Source organism: Pseudophryne corroboree, chromosome 5 (genome assembly GCF_028390025.1).
Source record: "Pseudophryne corroboree isolate aPseCor3 chromosome 5, aPseCor3.hap2, whole genome shotgun sequence".
NCBI lineage: Eukaryota > Metazoa > Chordata > Amphibia > Anura > Myobatrachidae > Pseudophryne > Pseudophryne corroboree.
This window is the reverse complement of record NC_086448.1, coordinates 829,534,814-829,551,977: the sequence shown is the minus strand read 5'-3', so window position 1 is coordinate 829,551,977 and position 17,164 is coordinate 829,534,814. Positions and strand designations below refer to the sequence as shown.

Genomic DNA, 17,164 nt, shown 5'->3' with positions numbered 1-17,164 from the left:
TGCAGCCTATCAAGTCACTAGGAACCAGTGACATCACTGAGACTGCAGCCTGTCCATTCACTGGGAGCCAGTGAAATCACTGAGAAAGCAGCCTATGAAATCATCAGACACCAGTGACATCACTTGGACAAATTGTGTTGCTAACTTGATATTACTGGTTTTAAGTTATCTCATGGACTTCATGTAAATGACTTTGGGGTCTATTCCATGAAGCTGTGAAAACAGTGGAGCAGTGTGCCTGCGGAGAAGTTGCCCATGGCAACCAATCAGCTGCTCCGTACAATTGTATAGTATGCAAATTATAAATGTTACTTCAGTGCTGATTGGTTGCCATGGGCAACTTTTCCGCTGGCTCACTTCTCCACCCTTTTCACTATTTCATAAATAGATCCCATTGGCTCAGTCCACAATATGGCTGCCTACAAGATACATAAGCAAAGAGTAAACTGTGAGTAAAAGATGTCCAGGGTAATTATGTTGCATATCCTCATTAAGTAGGATACAAAGTGTTTAAAAAATAATAATAATAATTCTTTCTGCTTTCATTACTACTACAATGTACACGCTGACTGTGAGCACTTCCGTGATGCCTCAGTCACCTGTGGATTTTGTGTAGTGGCCACAAATCATTTTTGTAAATGGAGCCTCCTACCTCCAATTCTTCTGCCCTGTATGGGGGCTGAATATTGATTCCAGCAAATAATGGATTAAAACGTGTTACTACATATGTGACTTCAATATTCAATCACACAGAACCACATCCCACGTTCTTATCGCGCTTCCCAGGACTCCTCACTACCCAGACAAATGAGCACTGGACAGTAAAGAGACAAAATAGAAGAAATAGATTAATAAAGTATAGATAAACAAAATCCTCTGAGGCGTCCTCTGACTGACGCTGCTGCTCTGGTAGATATCAGTGACGTCTATAAGAATAATGATGACATTGGGGAGTAAGGAAGAGGGTAACATGAGCAAGATGGGGTGTGTAGATCCCCACTTCCATCCAGTGCCCTATCTGTGTGGGGTTTGTGTGTATAATTGTGCCCCCTGAGAATGTCGGTATCTGTCCTAAATCTGATTGCTGTCACATCTCTACACCCGGCCGTATCACCGCTGTTAGTGGCACTCATATCAAGGGGGTGTCGCACGATTTTCCAGCTTCTCATTGGGAGACACTGTTTTCCTGTCACACAAATCTTTGCGCCTACTGACAAGACGCTTGTTTTTAATAATAATGATAAATGTATTTATATAGATCATTTCTCCAGAAGGACTCAACGCGTTTTTCAGAAATCATGAACAGAATACAGAGGTTTAGATTTTCTGAAAATACAGAAACCAATGAATATAGTCAGGGGCGGATTGGCCAGAGTGTTCATCAGGAAGATTCCTGGTAGGCCGAGGTGTTTCTGGGGCCTGTTTTGTGTGTTGTCATGTGCTCCACCCCCCGACATGACAGGCAGCCCACCACACTCAGTACACTGTATTGCCCCCATTCATTCTGTTATTCCATCTCCGCAGTACAGCAGCTCTGCCATCCAGTGACGCTGCCATGGCTTAATGGTATGTTATACCCCTTGTGTTGCCCATGTCGGCCCACTTCTACACAATGGTGGTCATTCCGAGTTGTTCGCTCGCAAGCTGCTTTTAGCAGCTTTGCACACGCTAAGCCGCCGCCTACTGGGAGTGAATCTTAGCATAGTAAAATTGCGAACGAAAGATTCTCAAAATTGCGACAACACACCTCTTAGCAGTTTCTGAGTAGCTCCAGACTTACTCGGCATCTGCGATCAGTTCAGTGCTTGTCGTTCCTGGTTTGACGTCACAAACACACCCAGCGTTCGCCCAGACACTCCTCCGTTTCTCCAGCCACTCCCGCGTTTTTCCCAGAAACGGTAGCGTTTTTTCCCACACACCCATAAAACGGCCTGTTTCCGCCCAGAAACACCCACTTCCTGTCAATCACACTCCGATCACCAGAACGAAGAAAAAAAACACGTAATGCCGTGAGTAAAATACCTAACTGCATAGCAAATTTACTTGGCGCAGTCGCAGTGCGGACATTGCGCATGCGCACTAAGCGGAATATCGCTGCGATGCGAAGAAATTTACAGAGCGAACAACTCGGAATGACCACCAATGTTACAGGGCCATTTTCAGTTCCCAATCTGCCCCTGGTATCAGTCGCAACTGCAGCAAAAGACGCATGGAAGGCCGTAATTGCGTACAACCAGGCCCTATGAGGAGGGATCCCGCCCCCCTCAACAAACCCCACCTCATCCTCAGACCGCAGCCCCATTACGGCTGCTTCCATACGTTTCCCGGCCTGGTTTTCCATCCCAATCCGCCCCTGAACATAATACAGAGATGAGGCAATTAATTTATGGTCATAACTTCAAAGGCGTATTCACCCGACCCACGCGAGTACCAGGCGAGATAGTGTTCTTGGGCGCAGGTTGCACCTGACAGAATAGGCAATGCCTGAAAGAGATGACACGTAATGGGTGAGATACAGAATACTAAGCGAAATGAAGGTTCCTTACAAAGTAATGACATACGTTCACCGTTCATTCTACCCATAAGAGTACCAGGTGAGGCCAGTGGTGTAGAGTGCTGGCCCGGTCCCTGGTACTTTTTGGGGTGTCTGGTCTAATCACAGGAGGTGTGGCCATGCTCACTTAGCAAAAAATTTCAAAAAGTATTTGTAGCAAAGTGGCGCTGCACGACCAACAGGTGGGCACTATGAGCCCCTCAGCCAGTGTGATCGCTTCCACACCCTGAACAGGCAGAAACTGCTGCGGCAGCAGCCTCTCTGGCCCCACTGCGGCCCAGCACACAGTAGCCTTGGGCTGCGGAGAGACAGGTAAAAGGAAGGGGGAGGGGAGGTGGCATCATACCCAGGCCTGCCCCTCCATCAAGTATGGTAATTAGTACCTGCCTCCCTCCCCCCCCCATCCTCGGCAGTCCTGGGTGAGGCAGCCATCTTGGGTGCACTGCATGGGTTACACTAAACAGAAAAGGCAATACCTGGAAGAGATTGCACATAATGTAGTAGATGTACAGAATACTAAAGCGTGAGAATCCTTACAAAGTCATAAGAACCAGGCACTCTTCAGCCTACCCATATGAGTACCAGTTGAGGCAGCCATCTTGGGTGCACCGCACAGGTTATAATGTGCGATAGGTGATACATGAAAGCAGTCACATGTTGCAGGAGGAAGTACGTGGTAACAACAGCCTAATACCAAAGCTGCCATTCTGCAAAGTGAGTGAGAACAAATAAAACACACAAGGGCGATTCAGTTGTTTTGCGTGCCCAATCTCCCATCTAAAGGGACGGGAGATCACGGGGAGCAATTTAATTGTTTATTTTTATTGCGCTTATCCTGCCCAGACAGGCCGGGTTTAGACACATAAAATGGCTAAACCCGAGCACAGTGCTGGGTGCGATGCACATTTTAGGTCACCAGCTGCGAGCTGACCTGTTGTCTCTTCACGACTCATCGCACCCAAACAGAGCGACAATTGAACAGCGACAATTGCTCCATTGTAGCAATAACTGGAGCCCAACAACAAATCAAGAAACATCTGTGTTTTACTATTTTAGAATTCTCAAAAAAAAAAAAAATTGCCACCTTGGGTACATAATTACTGGACAAAAATTTTTAGGAGCTCACCATTGGCTTAAAAACAGTTCAGCATACTATTCCAACTTTTTGAACATTTTTCAAAGCCTCAAGACCTTTGTGACCTCAAGACACCATTTGGTATGTTTTATCCATTTCGCACGGCTTTTTCCATATCCTCGGAATTGGACTCCAAATTCTAGACCCAATGCTCATTGCTCCAGCGGTGGTACCAAACCACACTACTACTTTGCTTGTGGAACCTGTGGAAGTAGATGATATGGAGGAGAACTAATAGATCCTTCTGATAAAGATCACTCGTTGAGATGTTTTGCATTTCCAGATCATCACACTGCATCGTGGGTTGTGCTGCTAAAACCTTGTGTCTGCGCTTTCAGTAACCTGTCTGATTCAGCTGAATGTGGCTTTCGCACACGCACATAACATTAGTCAACTTGGGGACGTTTTCCAGCATGTGAAAACATGACATTTATGTATGCTGAGAGGCCTTTGTCTGTTCCCCCTGGCTGCCCGAAACGCCCCAACCTGTCATCAGAGATAATAGCGCATCCTGTATTCCCTGCTAAATAGTTGTGGTGAATGTGGCGAGTGATGATGTTTTTGAAGGGAGGACAATCACTAAATAATAATAAAAAATATGGACCTTGCATCTTTCAGGCTTCCCCATCTTCCTTTAGAAAAAAATAGGGGCAATAAAATATAAATCCACATTTGCACCAGACACGTCTAGGTCATGTCACCTGTATTTCCTTCTGGAAATTATAAAACCTAAAGAAAACCGTGTAACTGATGTAATCAGGGGGTATTAGCCTCTTGCTCTACCAGTCTCAAAACTTTGGTGGGAAACATATAATGTGTTCATGGGGCACCTACAGTTTATACATTGGTTTTACAGATACAGCCTGTTAGTACAGATCATTTAGGTGTTATTGTCTCTGGTGTCAGGCACTGTTGTCCAGCTCTTGGTACATCGGCCAATTTTCCAGAATGGAAATATTAGGCCATGCCCCAGATTCTCTCAAACCCAACACACAATAGCCCAAACTCTACCCATAATCACCCAAACTCTGCCCCCAACAGATCAAACTCCAACCAGATCTACTCAAGTCCTGCCCACAATAGCCCAAATTCCATCCCTATCCAACCAAACCCTGCCCATAATAGAATAAACTCCACCCAGATCCACCCAAACTCTGCCTACAATAACCCAAACTCCATCCATATCCAATCATACCGTGCCCACAATAGAATAACTCCACCCAGATCCACCAAAACCCCGCCCACAATAACCCAAACTCCTCCGTATCCAACAAACCCTGCCCACAACAAAATAAGCTCTACCCAGATCCAACCAAACTCTGCCTACAATAACCCAGACTCCATCCATATCCAACCATACCCTGCCCACAATAGAATAACTCCACCCAGATCCACCAAAACCCCGCCCACAACAACCCAAACTCCATCCATATCAAACAAACCCTGCCCACAACAGAATAAGCTCCACCCAGATCCAACCAAATGCTGCCTACAATAACCCAAACTCCATCCATAGCCAACCATACCCCGCCCACAATAGAATAACTCCACCCAGATCCACCAAAACCCTGCCCACAATAGCCCAAACTCCATCCATATCCAACCATACACTGCCCACAATAACCCAAACTCCATCCATATCCAACAAACCCTGCCCACAACAGAATAACTCCACCCAGATCCACCCAAACCTGCCCATATTACCTAAACTCCACCCATTATCATCAAAACCCAGCCCACAAGAGCACAAACTTCACCCATACAAACTCAAATCCAACCATCAATAGGCCAAACTCCGCTAGATCTACCCAAATGTACTATTTCTGCTGAATACGATTTAAAGCATTTTAATTACTGCCCATCTTAATTCATTTTATATTAATACAGATTAATGCTATATAATATATATGAGTTGCGTCTATTCTAGTTATAGTTTGGATTTCAGAGATGCGTGTTTGCATTTATTAATGTGAGATGTACTATTTTATGTGGCATGAATGCAGTAAATAGTAATGTGTAATCCCAGCAGTGTGGAGCCCCCTAGTGGGCATATTGTGAGAATTATCTGCGATTAAAGATCAGGCTGGAAAATGATGGTCATGGTTTGGGGTTATAGGTCAAGTGTCAGCCATTTTATGTGACTTTAAACAGGCAAATCCCAAATCAGCATCCTAACAAATGTAACGTCATGGCGTGGTAATGTACACTAATTACTATTTATAGGACTGATAAAACTAAAGCAATAAATTAGTAATAGAGAAGCACCGCTGGAACCAGACCCCCAGACCCACAACTAATTTTGTGCCCCCCACCTCCAATGTTCCACCCACTTAGCCATAGACTGGCAACAGCATAGACACAACCTGCACTGCCACCACCGAACCTCCTCTGCTCCAGCCTCTACTCTGAGCGTCCTCTTCTCTTACTCTTGTGCTGTACATACTGAGTGACACATGTGGGCGCTCATCTTACCCACGTGCCCCCAGCTTGTAGCCGGACGCACCCGAGCTGGTTGCTTTCTAAAATGTTACTCTCATTTGCATAAATAAAGCGCATAGAAGCGACAAAAGTACATTGCTAGCGTACACTGATCAATGGTGTGTGCCACATTAGTGTTTCTGTGTGCGACTGAGTCTGACTCTGCGCACAAGGGGCTCCGATGCTAATTATGCAATGCGACTAAGACGCAAAATTAAAAGCAAGATACCGTGCGCTTCTCCTCTCGGAGCCTCTCAGTCGCGCCTGGCGTCTCGTGGCATGCGGTGTATGGACAACCGGTAACGGAAGACGCATCTGTATGGAACACATGGGGGCCAATAGAGAGGTGAATGCAAGGCATCCACAGTCGTGTGTGCATTATGTACTCGGGAATTGAATGCATACATTTTCCCCCGTATGCTGCGCTGAACGCATTTCTGTGGCGGGACCACTGCTATCCGCGCTTGGTTTCACACTCGCCATCATATCAGTGTGCGCTTGCAGCAGCCCTATCCCTGGTGCCAGAGATTTGCGTATTTATGCGTACGCACAACGCGGCATATCCCCCAATTCCGTCGTCAGGCCCCCACCAGACTTACCACCCAGCTACGCCCCTTTCTGCCAGAAGTGGCCATTTAGTTATTACTTTGAAAGTGAATGTGACCATGACAATCCCAGATCCGCTGCTGTAGACACTCCCCCTGTGTGGGAAGCATATAGGCGCAGTCCCAGTAACATACGTTACAACACCAGGACTGGAACATGTGCTGCGCTGGGCACCCGGGCTCAGTCTGACGGCTGAGCCTCCTGTTATATATCCTATATACAGTATAACATCATGGGGGGACCCATCCTGGCATCAGTAAACTCAGGGGCCCCCCCCTTTGGAAGCAGTGGGTTGTCTATGGTGCGCCTGGTAGTGCTACCGTATTATTCCTACACATTGTATGGGCTTCACTCAAGCTCGTTAAAAAATATGTTTGCATTTTCAAGCACAGATTTTATTATGAAAACCGCGCAGAATCCGTCTTTTTGCTGTTCCGGATCGTTGGGTTAATTCCAAAGAATTTTTATTCTTCTGTAGTGGACATTAAAATATTAATAACACTTTTGCTTATGGTTCACATTATTGCACTTTAAAGTAAAAGCCCAGGGAGCAGGGAGATATAATCCACTGCTATAAATGGTATTTATCGTAAATTGAAAGCCCTCTGGTCACTGCACAGATTATCACTGATCGTGGTGTCGGAATATGACCATCTCAAAATGTGTCCAGATACTTTCAGCACCACGGTGAGGAAAGCCTCGGCAGCGAAGGGGTTAAAGGAATGACAAGTGCGTTTTATAATATCCCCATTTCATTCCCGCAACTGAAGTGTTTGCATACCGTACTAATGGGTCTATTCATGAAGCAGTGAAAAGAGTGGAGAAGTGAGCCTGTGGAGAAGTTGCCCGTGGCAACCAATCAGCTGTTCCGTACGATTGTATAGTATGCAAATTATAAATGTTACTTCAATACTGATTGGTTGCCATGGGCGACTTCTCCACTGGCTCACTTCTCCACACTTTTCACTGCTTCATGAATAGAAACCTTACAGCAGAGGTTCCCAAACGCGGTCCTCAAGGCTCCCCGACGGTCCAGGTTTTAAATGTATCCATGCTTGGCTACAGGTGACTTAATTAGCACCTCAGTCAATTTGATTTAACCATCTGTGCAGAGCCATGGATATACCTAAATCCTGGACTGTTGGGGTGCCTTGAGGACTGCGTTTGGGAACCTCTGCCTTACAGTGTAATATAATGATAACTACAAGTAAGAGGCTTCTATGGTTATACTATAGGCGAAAGTGGTAAGTGAGTGATATAGACTAGCTAGGGTATTCAATTATCCGCAAATTCGCGGCAATTTTTCGCTTTTCGCGGGTATGCGCACTCCCGTTTTTCGACCTATTTAATTCCAAACGGGTTTCACGTGAAAATTGTTGCAGTGAAAAGTGTAGGTGAAAATGGGGAAATCAGCCTGTACCCCCAAAAATGCTAAACTAACATAGGAAAACAGAAGAGAAGTGTGTTAGAGATCACATTAGAGAGTTTTTGGGGACTTAAATTGTGTGAAATGGCTGTTATATGCATTTTAAAAAAAAATGCAAAAAAATCATAGAAAGCAAGTTTTTTTGTGCAAAATAAATGCTCTCATTAAATTTGGGGTACATGAAAATGGGTATAAGTATATATTTGGGTCATTTTAGGGTACTTTAAAAAAAAAGTGGAAACATACCGATTACTCCCACCTGTAAGCCTAAAAACACCTGTCCCACTCATTAAGCACCCCAATATACCTTTCCCAAACCTTGTACCCCAATATCCATCACTTTGTACTTTTTCATCCCAAAAATGACATGTCATTATTGGCCAATTAAAAATAATTAAAAACTTCAACGTGCCTAATTAGTCATTAAGGAGGGTGTCCCAGGAGTTCAGTACCATGGCCCTCATTCCGAGTTGTTCGCTCGCGAGCTGATTTTAGCAGCATTGCACACGCTAGGCCGCCGCCCTCTGGGAGTGTATCTTAGCTTAGCAGAATAGCGAACGAAAGATTAGCAGAACTGCTACTAAATATTCCCCTGCAGTTACTGAGCAGCTCCAGACCTACTCACAGATAGCGATCACCTCAGTCCGTTTAGTTCCTGGTTTGACGTCACAAACACGCCCAGCGTTCGTCCAGCTACTCCCCCGTTTCTCCAGACACTCCCGCGTTTTTCCCTGACACGCCTGCGTTTTTTAGCACACTCCCGGAAAACGCCAGTTGCCGCCCAGAAGCGCCCCTTTCCTGTCAATCACACACCGATCACTCGAGCATTGAAAAAACGTTGCTCGAGCCTGTGTAAATCTACTATGTTTTGTGTTAAATAACTAAGCGCATGCGCGCTGCGTACCATGCGCATGCCCATTTTCTACCTAATCGATCCGTTGCGAAAAAAAACGGCAACGAGTGAACAACTCGGAATGACCACCCATATCCAAACATTTTTACCTTAAAATAGTGATTTTTTTCCAACTTTTCACCTGCTCAGAGTAGGTGAAGTGAAATTAGTGAAAAAATTATCACCGATAAATTTTCCCGGAAAATTGAATAGGCTGTAATTGCATTTCGCGGGAAAAGTCCGGTTTTTCGCGCGAAAACCGGACTTTTCATGCGAAAAGTCAGTTATCGCTGCTAACTGAATATCCCCCTAAGGGTCTGATTTTGAGGTGCCCGAAGTGGCGATGTCGGACGCACTGCGCATTGTGCCGCGATGGTCTTGCGACAGAGGTCACAGAGGGGATTTATTCGCAAAGTGATTGACAGGTAGTGATTGGGAGATTTAACGATGGGTGGCGAGAAAAGCGTAGGTATGTCGTGGCCATTGTCTGGACGGGTTTAAGTGTTGCACTGCGAATTTGTTCTCAGCAGATGAGGTCCGGGCGTCCTAGACGAGACGGTCATTCTGAGACCGCATAGACATGCTCACAGATCCACTGTTCCTGCTTTTGTACGTGAGCGCCGAACGTGAGACTGCGGCTTTGGGCGCCTCTATACACAAGGCGGTGTCATTAGCATATTCTCGCACTTACACTGTGAATGCCAGCGCACAAGCCATATCACCTCTGAATCAGGCTCTGCAGGGGCAGCTATTACCGGCTTGGAATTATAATCGTGATGAGATAGAGGTGGGTGATATAAGTGGGGATATTGCATTGTGTATACCAGGGGTAGACATGCTGTGGCACTCCTGTTGCTGCAGAACTACATTGCCCAGCATGCCTTGCCACCATTTTAACATGATCTAACAGGAATACTGTGGCAGGACACCCTGGGATGTGTAGTTCCACGGCAGCTGGAGTGCTGCAGGTTGCCTACCCCATTCTGTGATATAGAAAATGTTAAATGACCAGGGCAGTGTGGTGCAGCAGGCCGGCTACTAGATGCTAGTCAGTGACTCGATAAAGGTGGAATAACATTTCACCAAGATTTGGCATTTCTCCCCCAGCTGTTGCACTGGGGCTCAAATAGTAACTTCAATCCAGAACTGAGTAGTATACTGTAGATATGAACCCATTCTGGGTACAGGGCCGGAACTAGGGGGGGGCGACCGCCCCCCCTAACACAGTCATAGCCACACCCACTTTTGAGGCAGAATGATGTGCTGCAGCTTATACCACAGCAGCACAGAGGAGCCAGGAGAGCAAGGGTTACAGAGCATTTGCCACTCACTTGCTGGTGTGTGGGTACTAGGGCTAATAAATACAATTACCCCATAGCACAGTCACATGTACATAGAACAATCACAAAGCTCTATCTCAGTCTCACTCAAAAAGTTCAGTCAGAATTGAGAGAGGAGGAGTTAGGATTGCAGATGGGAGGAGTTGGGACTGTAGAGGGAGGAGTCAAGATTAAACAGTAAACCGCCCCCCCTAAAGAAAAGTCTAGATCCGTCCCTGTCTGGGTATAAAGTGGTTGTTCAGACATGAAAGGGATTTTGCTGTTTCCCACCATCAGCAAAGTTTAGGGCGAGCCTAGGCTGCATGTCAGCTTTCTCTGTTCATCCAGGTTCTTAATGATCTTAACACAATTAGACCAATCATCTCAGCTTCTGCCGTTTTCTAACCCTGCTCTTCATACTGTTTCCTTTATAGTCACTGAACAAGAAAGTAAAGTTCCCAAGAAAACCGTTATCATGTAAGTGCAGCTGTGTCTGTCCGTCTGTCCATCCGAGTCTGTCTGTCTGTCTGTCTGTCTGTCCGCTGCATGACGTCCTAACAAGCTCAGTTCTAACCGGTGGCCTGTGGGCACCAGCTGTGTGCATCGACCGATCAAACCAACGCTCTGCTTGGCTGCGCCCTCTGTCCTGCCGCTGCCGCTAAACATATGTGTGCACGCCTTGTCTACATGCAAAGTGCTGGATTTCTCCTTAACACGCCTCGTTGGTGCCACTTACACTGCAGAATTCAGATAAGACTTTCCCTGCCTGTTCCCAGGTCTTACAATCTATACACATTTAATATGCTCAAAGTCTGACAATAAATCAACAGCACCTGGAGACGTAACTGCGGCACATTGCACACATCCATATTCATCCCGACCTCTCTGCTAATGCATTCATATGTATTCTGTCATCCAGAGAGCGCAGCTCCGGGCGCAAGGCAAACTGCACAAAACCAGACACAATGCACTTATTGTGAAACTGGGTTCCATAATTGTTTCAGAATAATTCTACAGTCTATTCCAAGTTTCCCAGTAAACGCCTACATCAGTGGTTCTCACCCATAGCCCTCAAGGTTTCCCAACAACTCATGTATTGAGGATATCTGTCTGTGGAAGCAGGTGGGATATTTACTGACCCAGCAACATAGGTTATATAACCTTGTGCATGATTAAAGAAATCCAGAAAACATGACCTGTTGGGAAAACTTGAAGTTTGAGGATACTTGAGGCTGCTGTTGGTACTTGAGGACTGGAGTTGAGATCCCCTGATGTACAGTACTGACAGTATATGTCCTTTCCGTATAATAGATTTAACTGAACACTTCGGACTGCATTGGTCATTTGGTTTTACAAATACACATATTTAAAGAGGTGCAAGAGAACGGCTGTTCGGTCTTGTGCAGAACATTGTTAGCTAGTTGATACATTGTACTTACACAATACAAATGGCTTAAAGTTTACTGTAACCAATTTTGATTCCCCTTTTGCTGTTTATAAGATGCTAAATATTTAAAGAGCCTTCAGGGAAAAAATTGGGTGTGTGTTCACTACAGGGCTCGGACATGAAAGGTCCCCTGTAATTACACCACTGAAGGCACCTGGCAGGGGTATAACCAGAACTTTGTGGGCCCCATAGCAACATATTGAAGGGGCCCCTGTCTCAATGCTTCTTGAGAGACACCTCTCCGCTACAGTTATTACTTTTATGCCCCATGGTAGTACCCCTAGTTTCTTTTCTGAACTATAGCAGTGCCCTAGTTTATGTTTTGAACCATCGTAGTTCCCTAGTTACATGATGTCACATTGTTAGGCTGCCACTACATATTATGTCACACAGTGTCCTCAATTCACAGTATGACATACAGTGTCCCCAGTTCACATTATGCCACGTTACAGTGCCCCCTATTCTTACTGTGCCGCGTGACAGTGCCCTCCAGTTCATAATGTGTCACATTATTGTGCCCCCCCCCCCACATTACAATGGGCAGATCAGATTGTGCCACATACAGTGCCCCCTTAGAATTATAAAATCCACTACACACTCCTCTCACTGAAAATGTAATGTCACACAGTGCAGGCTGGGCAATGGAGCAGACCCAATAGCTTAGCAGGCAACTCTGATAAATTGGTATGCAACTTTATAACCTGGGTCCAGGCCCCCCTAAGCCTCTGGGCCCCATAGCAGTGGTGCCTCTTGCACCCATTATAGTTATACCCATAGCCCCAGGGCTCAGAAATCTAGATACTATCCCAACTTTTGCTATGAGACCCAAATACGTTGTATTCCGCCCCCGCGTGCATACTATACAGTAGTTACCAACTGTCCTAATACCACGGAATAGCTCCAGACGGCAAAGGTTTGTTCCTCCAAATCTTTGTCCTTAGATGACCCTGTTGCTCAATACAGTCCATCACTACCGCTCACTGACACTCCATTTACATATTGGGTTTTGTATTCCTCATTGATGTTTATTTTAGTACTGAATGCAGATGAGGATTCAAAATGCAAAATAATGACATTATCAATTTATAATCCAGTTCAGTAAACATATTGTGATGAGCTCACCAAGGTCCGCCACAGCTGCGTTCTACTGGGAAAAGGGAAAATGATTTCAAAACATTTCCAGCTATGACTTATATACAGGACAGAACTCACCAAACGTATTCTCATACACGTTATCCCAACTCAATGCAGCAAAAAATGTAAAAACAACTAAATCTACTGACAAACCCTGTACATTTGTGCTTCTCGAAGACACTCCGAACATGTCCACGCACGGGTATAATAGAACCTTTATTGGAATTTAGGCCATAGAGTATATAGCAGGAACCTTAAACATTCTCATGAAACATTATGGGGCTTATTTATCATCAGGATGGCCCCTGATAACTAAGTATATAACTTGCCGCAAGCTGCAGTGGTGGATATTTAATTACTGGAACAATTCAGTATTGCGCCAGTGCGGGGACAGCTGCTCTAAAAAGCTTCTGTCAACACAATTTAAAATAACAGTGATACTTACCGGTTCCGACCCGGCTGTCTGCGCATGCGTACAGCCAAAGGTTACGCAGGTGGCGGAAGGATCCAGTACAATTCCTCTCGCAACCCTGGTGTTCGTTCCCATAGGAAAAAGCGGAGCTTCGGGAAGCAGCATTATCTGAAGATATTGTTGGTTTTCACAAGCAAACTCCGAAAACTTTCAGTTTTCAGAGTTTGCTGAATACTAAGCGGCCCTAACGGGGCCTTAATAATTAATGCACCAGTCACACAAAAAACATATGTAACTATTTTTGCTACTTTAAATTGCGTTTGTTTATTTCGGGTTTGTTGAGAGTGTCTCACAGTGGACGTCAGAAAATAGCATTACATAAGCACAAAGACCTTCTGTCACTAATCAGAGAGCCTCTGAAACTCATGCCACTCTTACCACATACCATTCTGTGTCTTCTATTAACATACTTATAATGTATATGTGTGTGGTTTAGCATAACCGTGAACGGGGCTTACAAAAAAAAAAAAAAACTAACTCCGCATGAGATTGCTATCATTGTTGGCAAAGTCATCATGCATATATTGACTCACACATTTACATCACTAGAGAGGAGACTATAACAACAGTGGTAAAAAGTCCAAGGATGAGGAGAAGAATGTCTCCAGGAATCTCCCCTTCACGTCCAGCCTCAGGACACTCCCCAGCAAGAACCCCAAGATCTGAAGCCTCCACACCGGAGCCTCACTTTTTAACAAGAGGCAAGCAGTCAGTGTTTAGGTCTGAGCAAGAAACACGCAAGACCGTCCTTCCCACGTTCTTTGTCACAGAACCAGAAGAAGAACGAGGGGCATCTGCCAGGCCAGAGGATCAGAAAACTAGGTGGATTGAAGTCGAAGAAATTATTGAATTTAAAGTGAAAAAATCACCAAAGCCACCTAGGAAAAGAGGGACATCTCCAGCAAAGCCAGAGAAAGATGAACGAGGTTCTCGGAAGTATACCCCCCACGGTTCAAGATCAAAGGGTTACCCTGGTGAAGACCCCAACACAAATAACTCCAACAACAAATTAGTAGAAGAATCTAAGACTTCACTTCCGTGTACCTTATCAGAGGCTGACATCTCATCAATGGAATATGGACTTGTAGAACAAGAGTCGGAGGTTGAGGAAGATCTAGGGTTTCAGTATGACCCAGAACAAAGTGATAGTGACTCTTTAGAAAAAAGCACAAAATATCCATCAGAACCAGAAACCCCAGTAGTTTCTCAGGAGAGAGAACATGTGTTATTCAATATATCTGAGGATGATATTTCATCAACACCAGTGAATTTGGATGTCAGCGATAACCTAGAAAAACTGATGGAAGAAGAAGAAGCACAAGATGCAGACCAGACATTATCTTTGGAAGTAGAAGACATCATCGTTGAAGAGCCAGAAGATGAAGATACAGAAGACCTCAGAAACAGAGATCAAAAAATTCTTACTCGTGATGGAAAAGTTCTAACTCTAGAAGATCTCGAGGATTACGTTCCAGGTCAAGGAGAGACTTACGGATGTGATGAAAATGAGGCAAACATCGCTGAGAACACGCCTTGTGAGATATCTGTACTGCAAGCTGAAATAAATGAGCCAATCGTCGGCAAGCCTGTGTTGTTGAATGTAGGAAGGCCTGTTGTCCCAAAACAGAGACAAGGCTTCTTCAGCAACTTAAAAGAGGGAATCGGAAGTATGTTCATGGCTGGCTCAAGAATGAGTAGGATGAATATGATGGGATCCTCAAATGTTTCTTTCCATATGAATGAAGCCGGCATGGCTGGGGCAAGTGCCTCATCCACTGGCCAGCCATCTTTTAATATTAAGCCCTCTTTCTGTACCGAAGTCCAACGTTCTATAGACCACGGGCAACCCAGCTTTAAAACTGAAGTTTCTACAAGAACCTTAAGCTACGGCACCCTTGGAGAGACTGTTACCTTACACATAACCAAAAAAGACCCTTCCCAGAGCTAAGTCTAGATAATATCATAAGAATAAGAGGAGGAGGCTGGTAGTGGATGGAGATGCTGAAAATGTCGATATCTGGAAAGATGCTGAGATGTTACACAGGCCATGGACCTTTTATTTTCCAGTCTTAATGGGAACACTTACACTTACATGAAAAAAGAAATACGTATTAACTAAAGTGTCATTCCATATAGAACATATGGTTGTCTAGAGCTGAGAAATTAGAAGGATTTGACTCTCCTCCTCGTATAGATGTCTACAATCTACGTACGGAAGGGAATTTCTTACTTTACTTACAATACTTTAGCAAATGTACATGTTTTATTCAAGTACTTTGCCGGAAATGGAAATTATGTTTACATTGATACACGCAACTTTGACAATGGCGCCAAAAAAAATAAATAAGACCTGCCAAAAATTGTTATGTCAATCTGGAAAAAAAATAATTACTTTGGACATTTGCCATGATGCAACATGGTGTATGAACTAAAATACAGTAACTGAGATATGTCAAAAATGATACATAATATATAAACTGAAAGCTGCAACAAGAAACCTGTGATGCGTTTTTAGAAAATGTCCTTGTCTGAAAGGACACAGACCCGTCAGCAAAGAGGTCTGGAGTACGTCAGTAACCATTACCAACATCAGAGGAGAGCGCAGTGTGTGTATTGTCTAGTAAATGGCTATTTGTAACCAGGCGGTACCGTTTGGCCTCTGTGTGTGTTCAGACTCCATTACTGAAACGTATTGTTGCCTTTGGAATTGCTCTTAACTCGATAAATGGAATAATAAAAAAAAAAAAAAACATTGTAGAATACAAATTCTGATTACAGGAAAATTGTAGCATTGTGCAGACAATCTAAGCCATGCTCTTAAGGTTATTATTGTAGGTTGTAATTGTATCGTTGCATTTTGTTTTTTTTCTCTCTCAAAGCATGAATTCTAATTTGTGATCTAGTTGTTATTTATTAACCCCTTCAAGCCCTGCCGTGGGATTTGTTCAGTTAAACAATTACCTCTTATGATGGCTGATATGACAACGCTGAAATAAAGAAAGATAATGGTGATGAAGTGAAGCCGCATTCGTTGTGTAGATTTGTGGTGGTGTTTTATTTGCCGAGCGCACAAGGTTGGTCTGGGGGCAGTAGGCTGATCAGTGCAAATAAAATGACTGTAAGTCTGAGCACTTATATTAAAACTTTGTGAAGACACAAACGCATTGATGGCCTGATTCATGGTTGTACGGTATTACATTCGCAGCTGCGGAGGCGTAAGCAGAGACACACCTCGAAAATGCCACTCCCTGCTATCTCCCCCAAACGCTTCCTGACTGTCAATCACTTTGCGAATGAAAATTTATCCTCATTGCACGTGACATCAATAAGGTACCTTGGTGCGTGCGCAGTACAACTTAAACCCATGTGCAGACGCACAATAATTGCCTAGATGTGGAACCAGCATAAGGTACAACTGTGATTATAGCGGCTTCGCACCTTCAAACAGTGGGCTGGTTATGCTTCCGCTTGCAGACAAATGTTTTTTTCAGTAAACACGGGGTAGATTTGCGCATTAGCAAAAGGGAGCAAGCTGGCCACCGCGGCAGAATGGGCCAGAGAGCGCAGGAAGGTGGTCAGTCAGGCCTGTTTTCTAAATAGCAGAAGCAGCTTCTTGTCCCAGGCCATTGGTACTAGAAGGTTCATACAGGGGCGAGAGTCATCAGGTTGCTAAACTAGAGGTGTCCTGCAGGTGCAATTTA

The 17,164-nt window shown here is 44.6% G+C and overlaps 1 protein-coding gene across 2 annotated transcripts in view; it reads left to right on the top strand.

Moving 5' to 3' along the window:
• OBSCN (obscurin, cytoskeletal calmodulin and titin-interacting RhoGEF) overlaps positions 1 to 16,484 on the top strand; it is a 370,748-nt gene extending 354,264 nt beyond the window's left edge. The window contains exons 101-103 of one of the 2 annotated variants that reach the window (XM_063924539.1): positions 389 to 448; positions 10,845 to 10,887; positions 14,013 to 16,484. In XM_063924539.1, the coding sequence (XP_063780609.1) occupies positions 389 to 448; positions 10,845 to 10,887; positions 14,013 to 15,411 (1,502 nt within the window). In that variant the 3' untranslated portion in view covers positions 15,412 to 16,484. The remainder of the gene's footprint in view (positions 1 to 388; positions 449 to 10,844; positions 10,888 to 14,012) is intronic. The other variant, XM_063924540.1, reaches the window with a different exon arrangement.
• Positions 16,485 to 17,164: the final 680 nt, after the last annotated feature.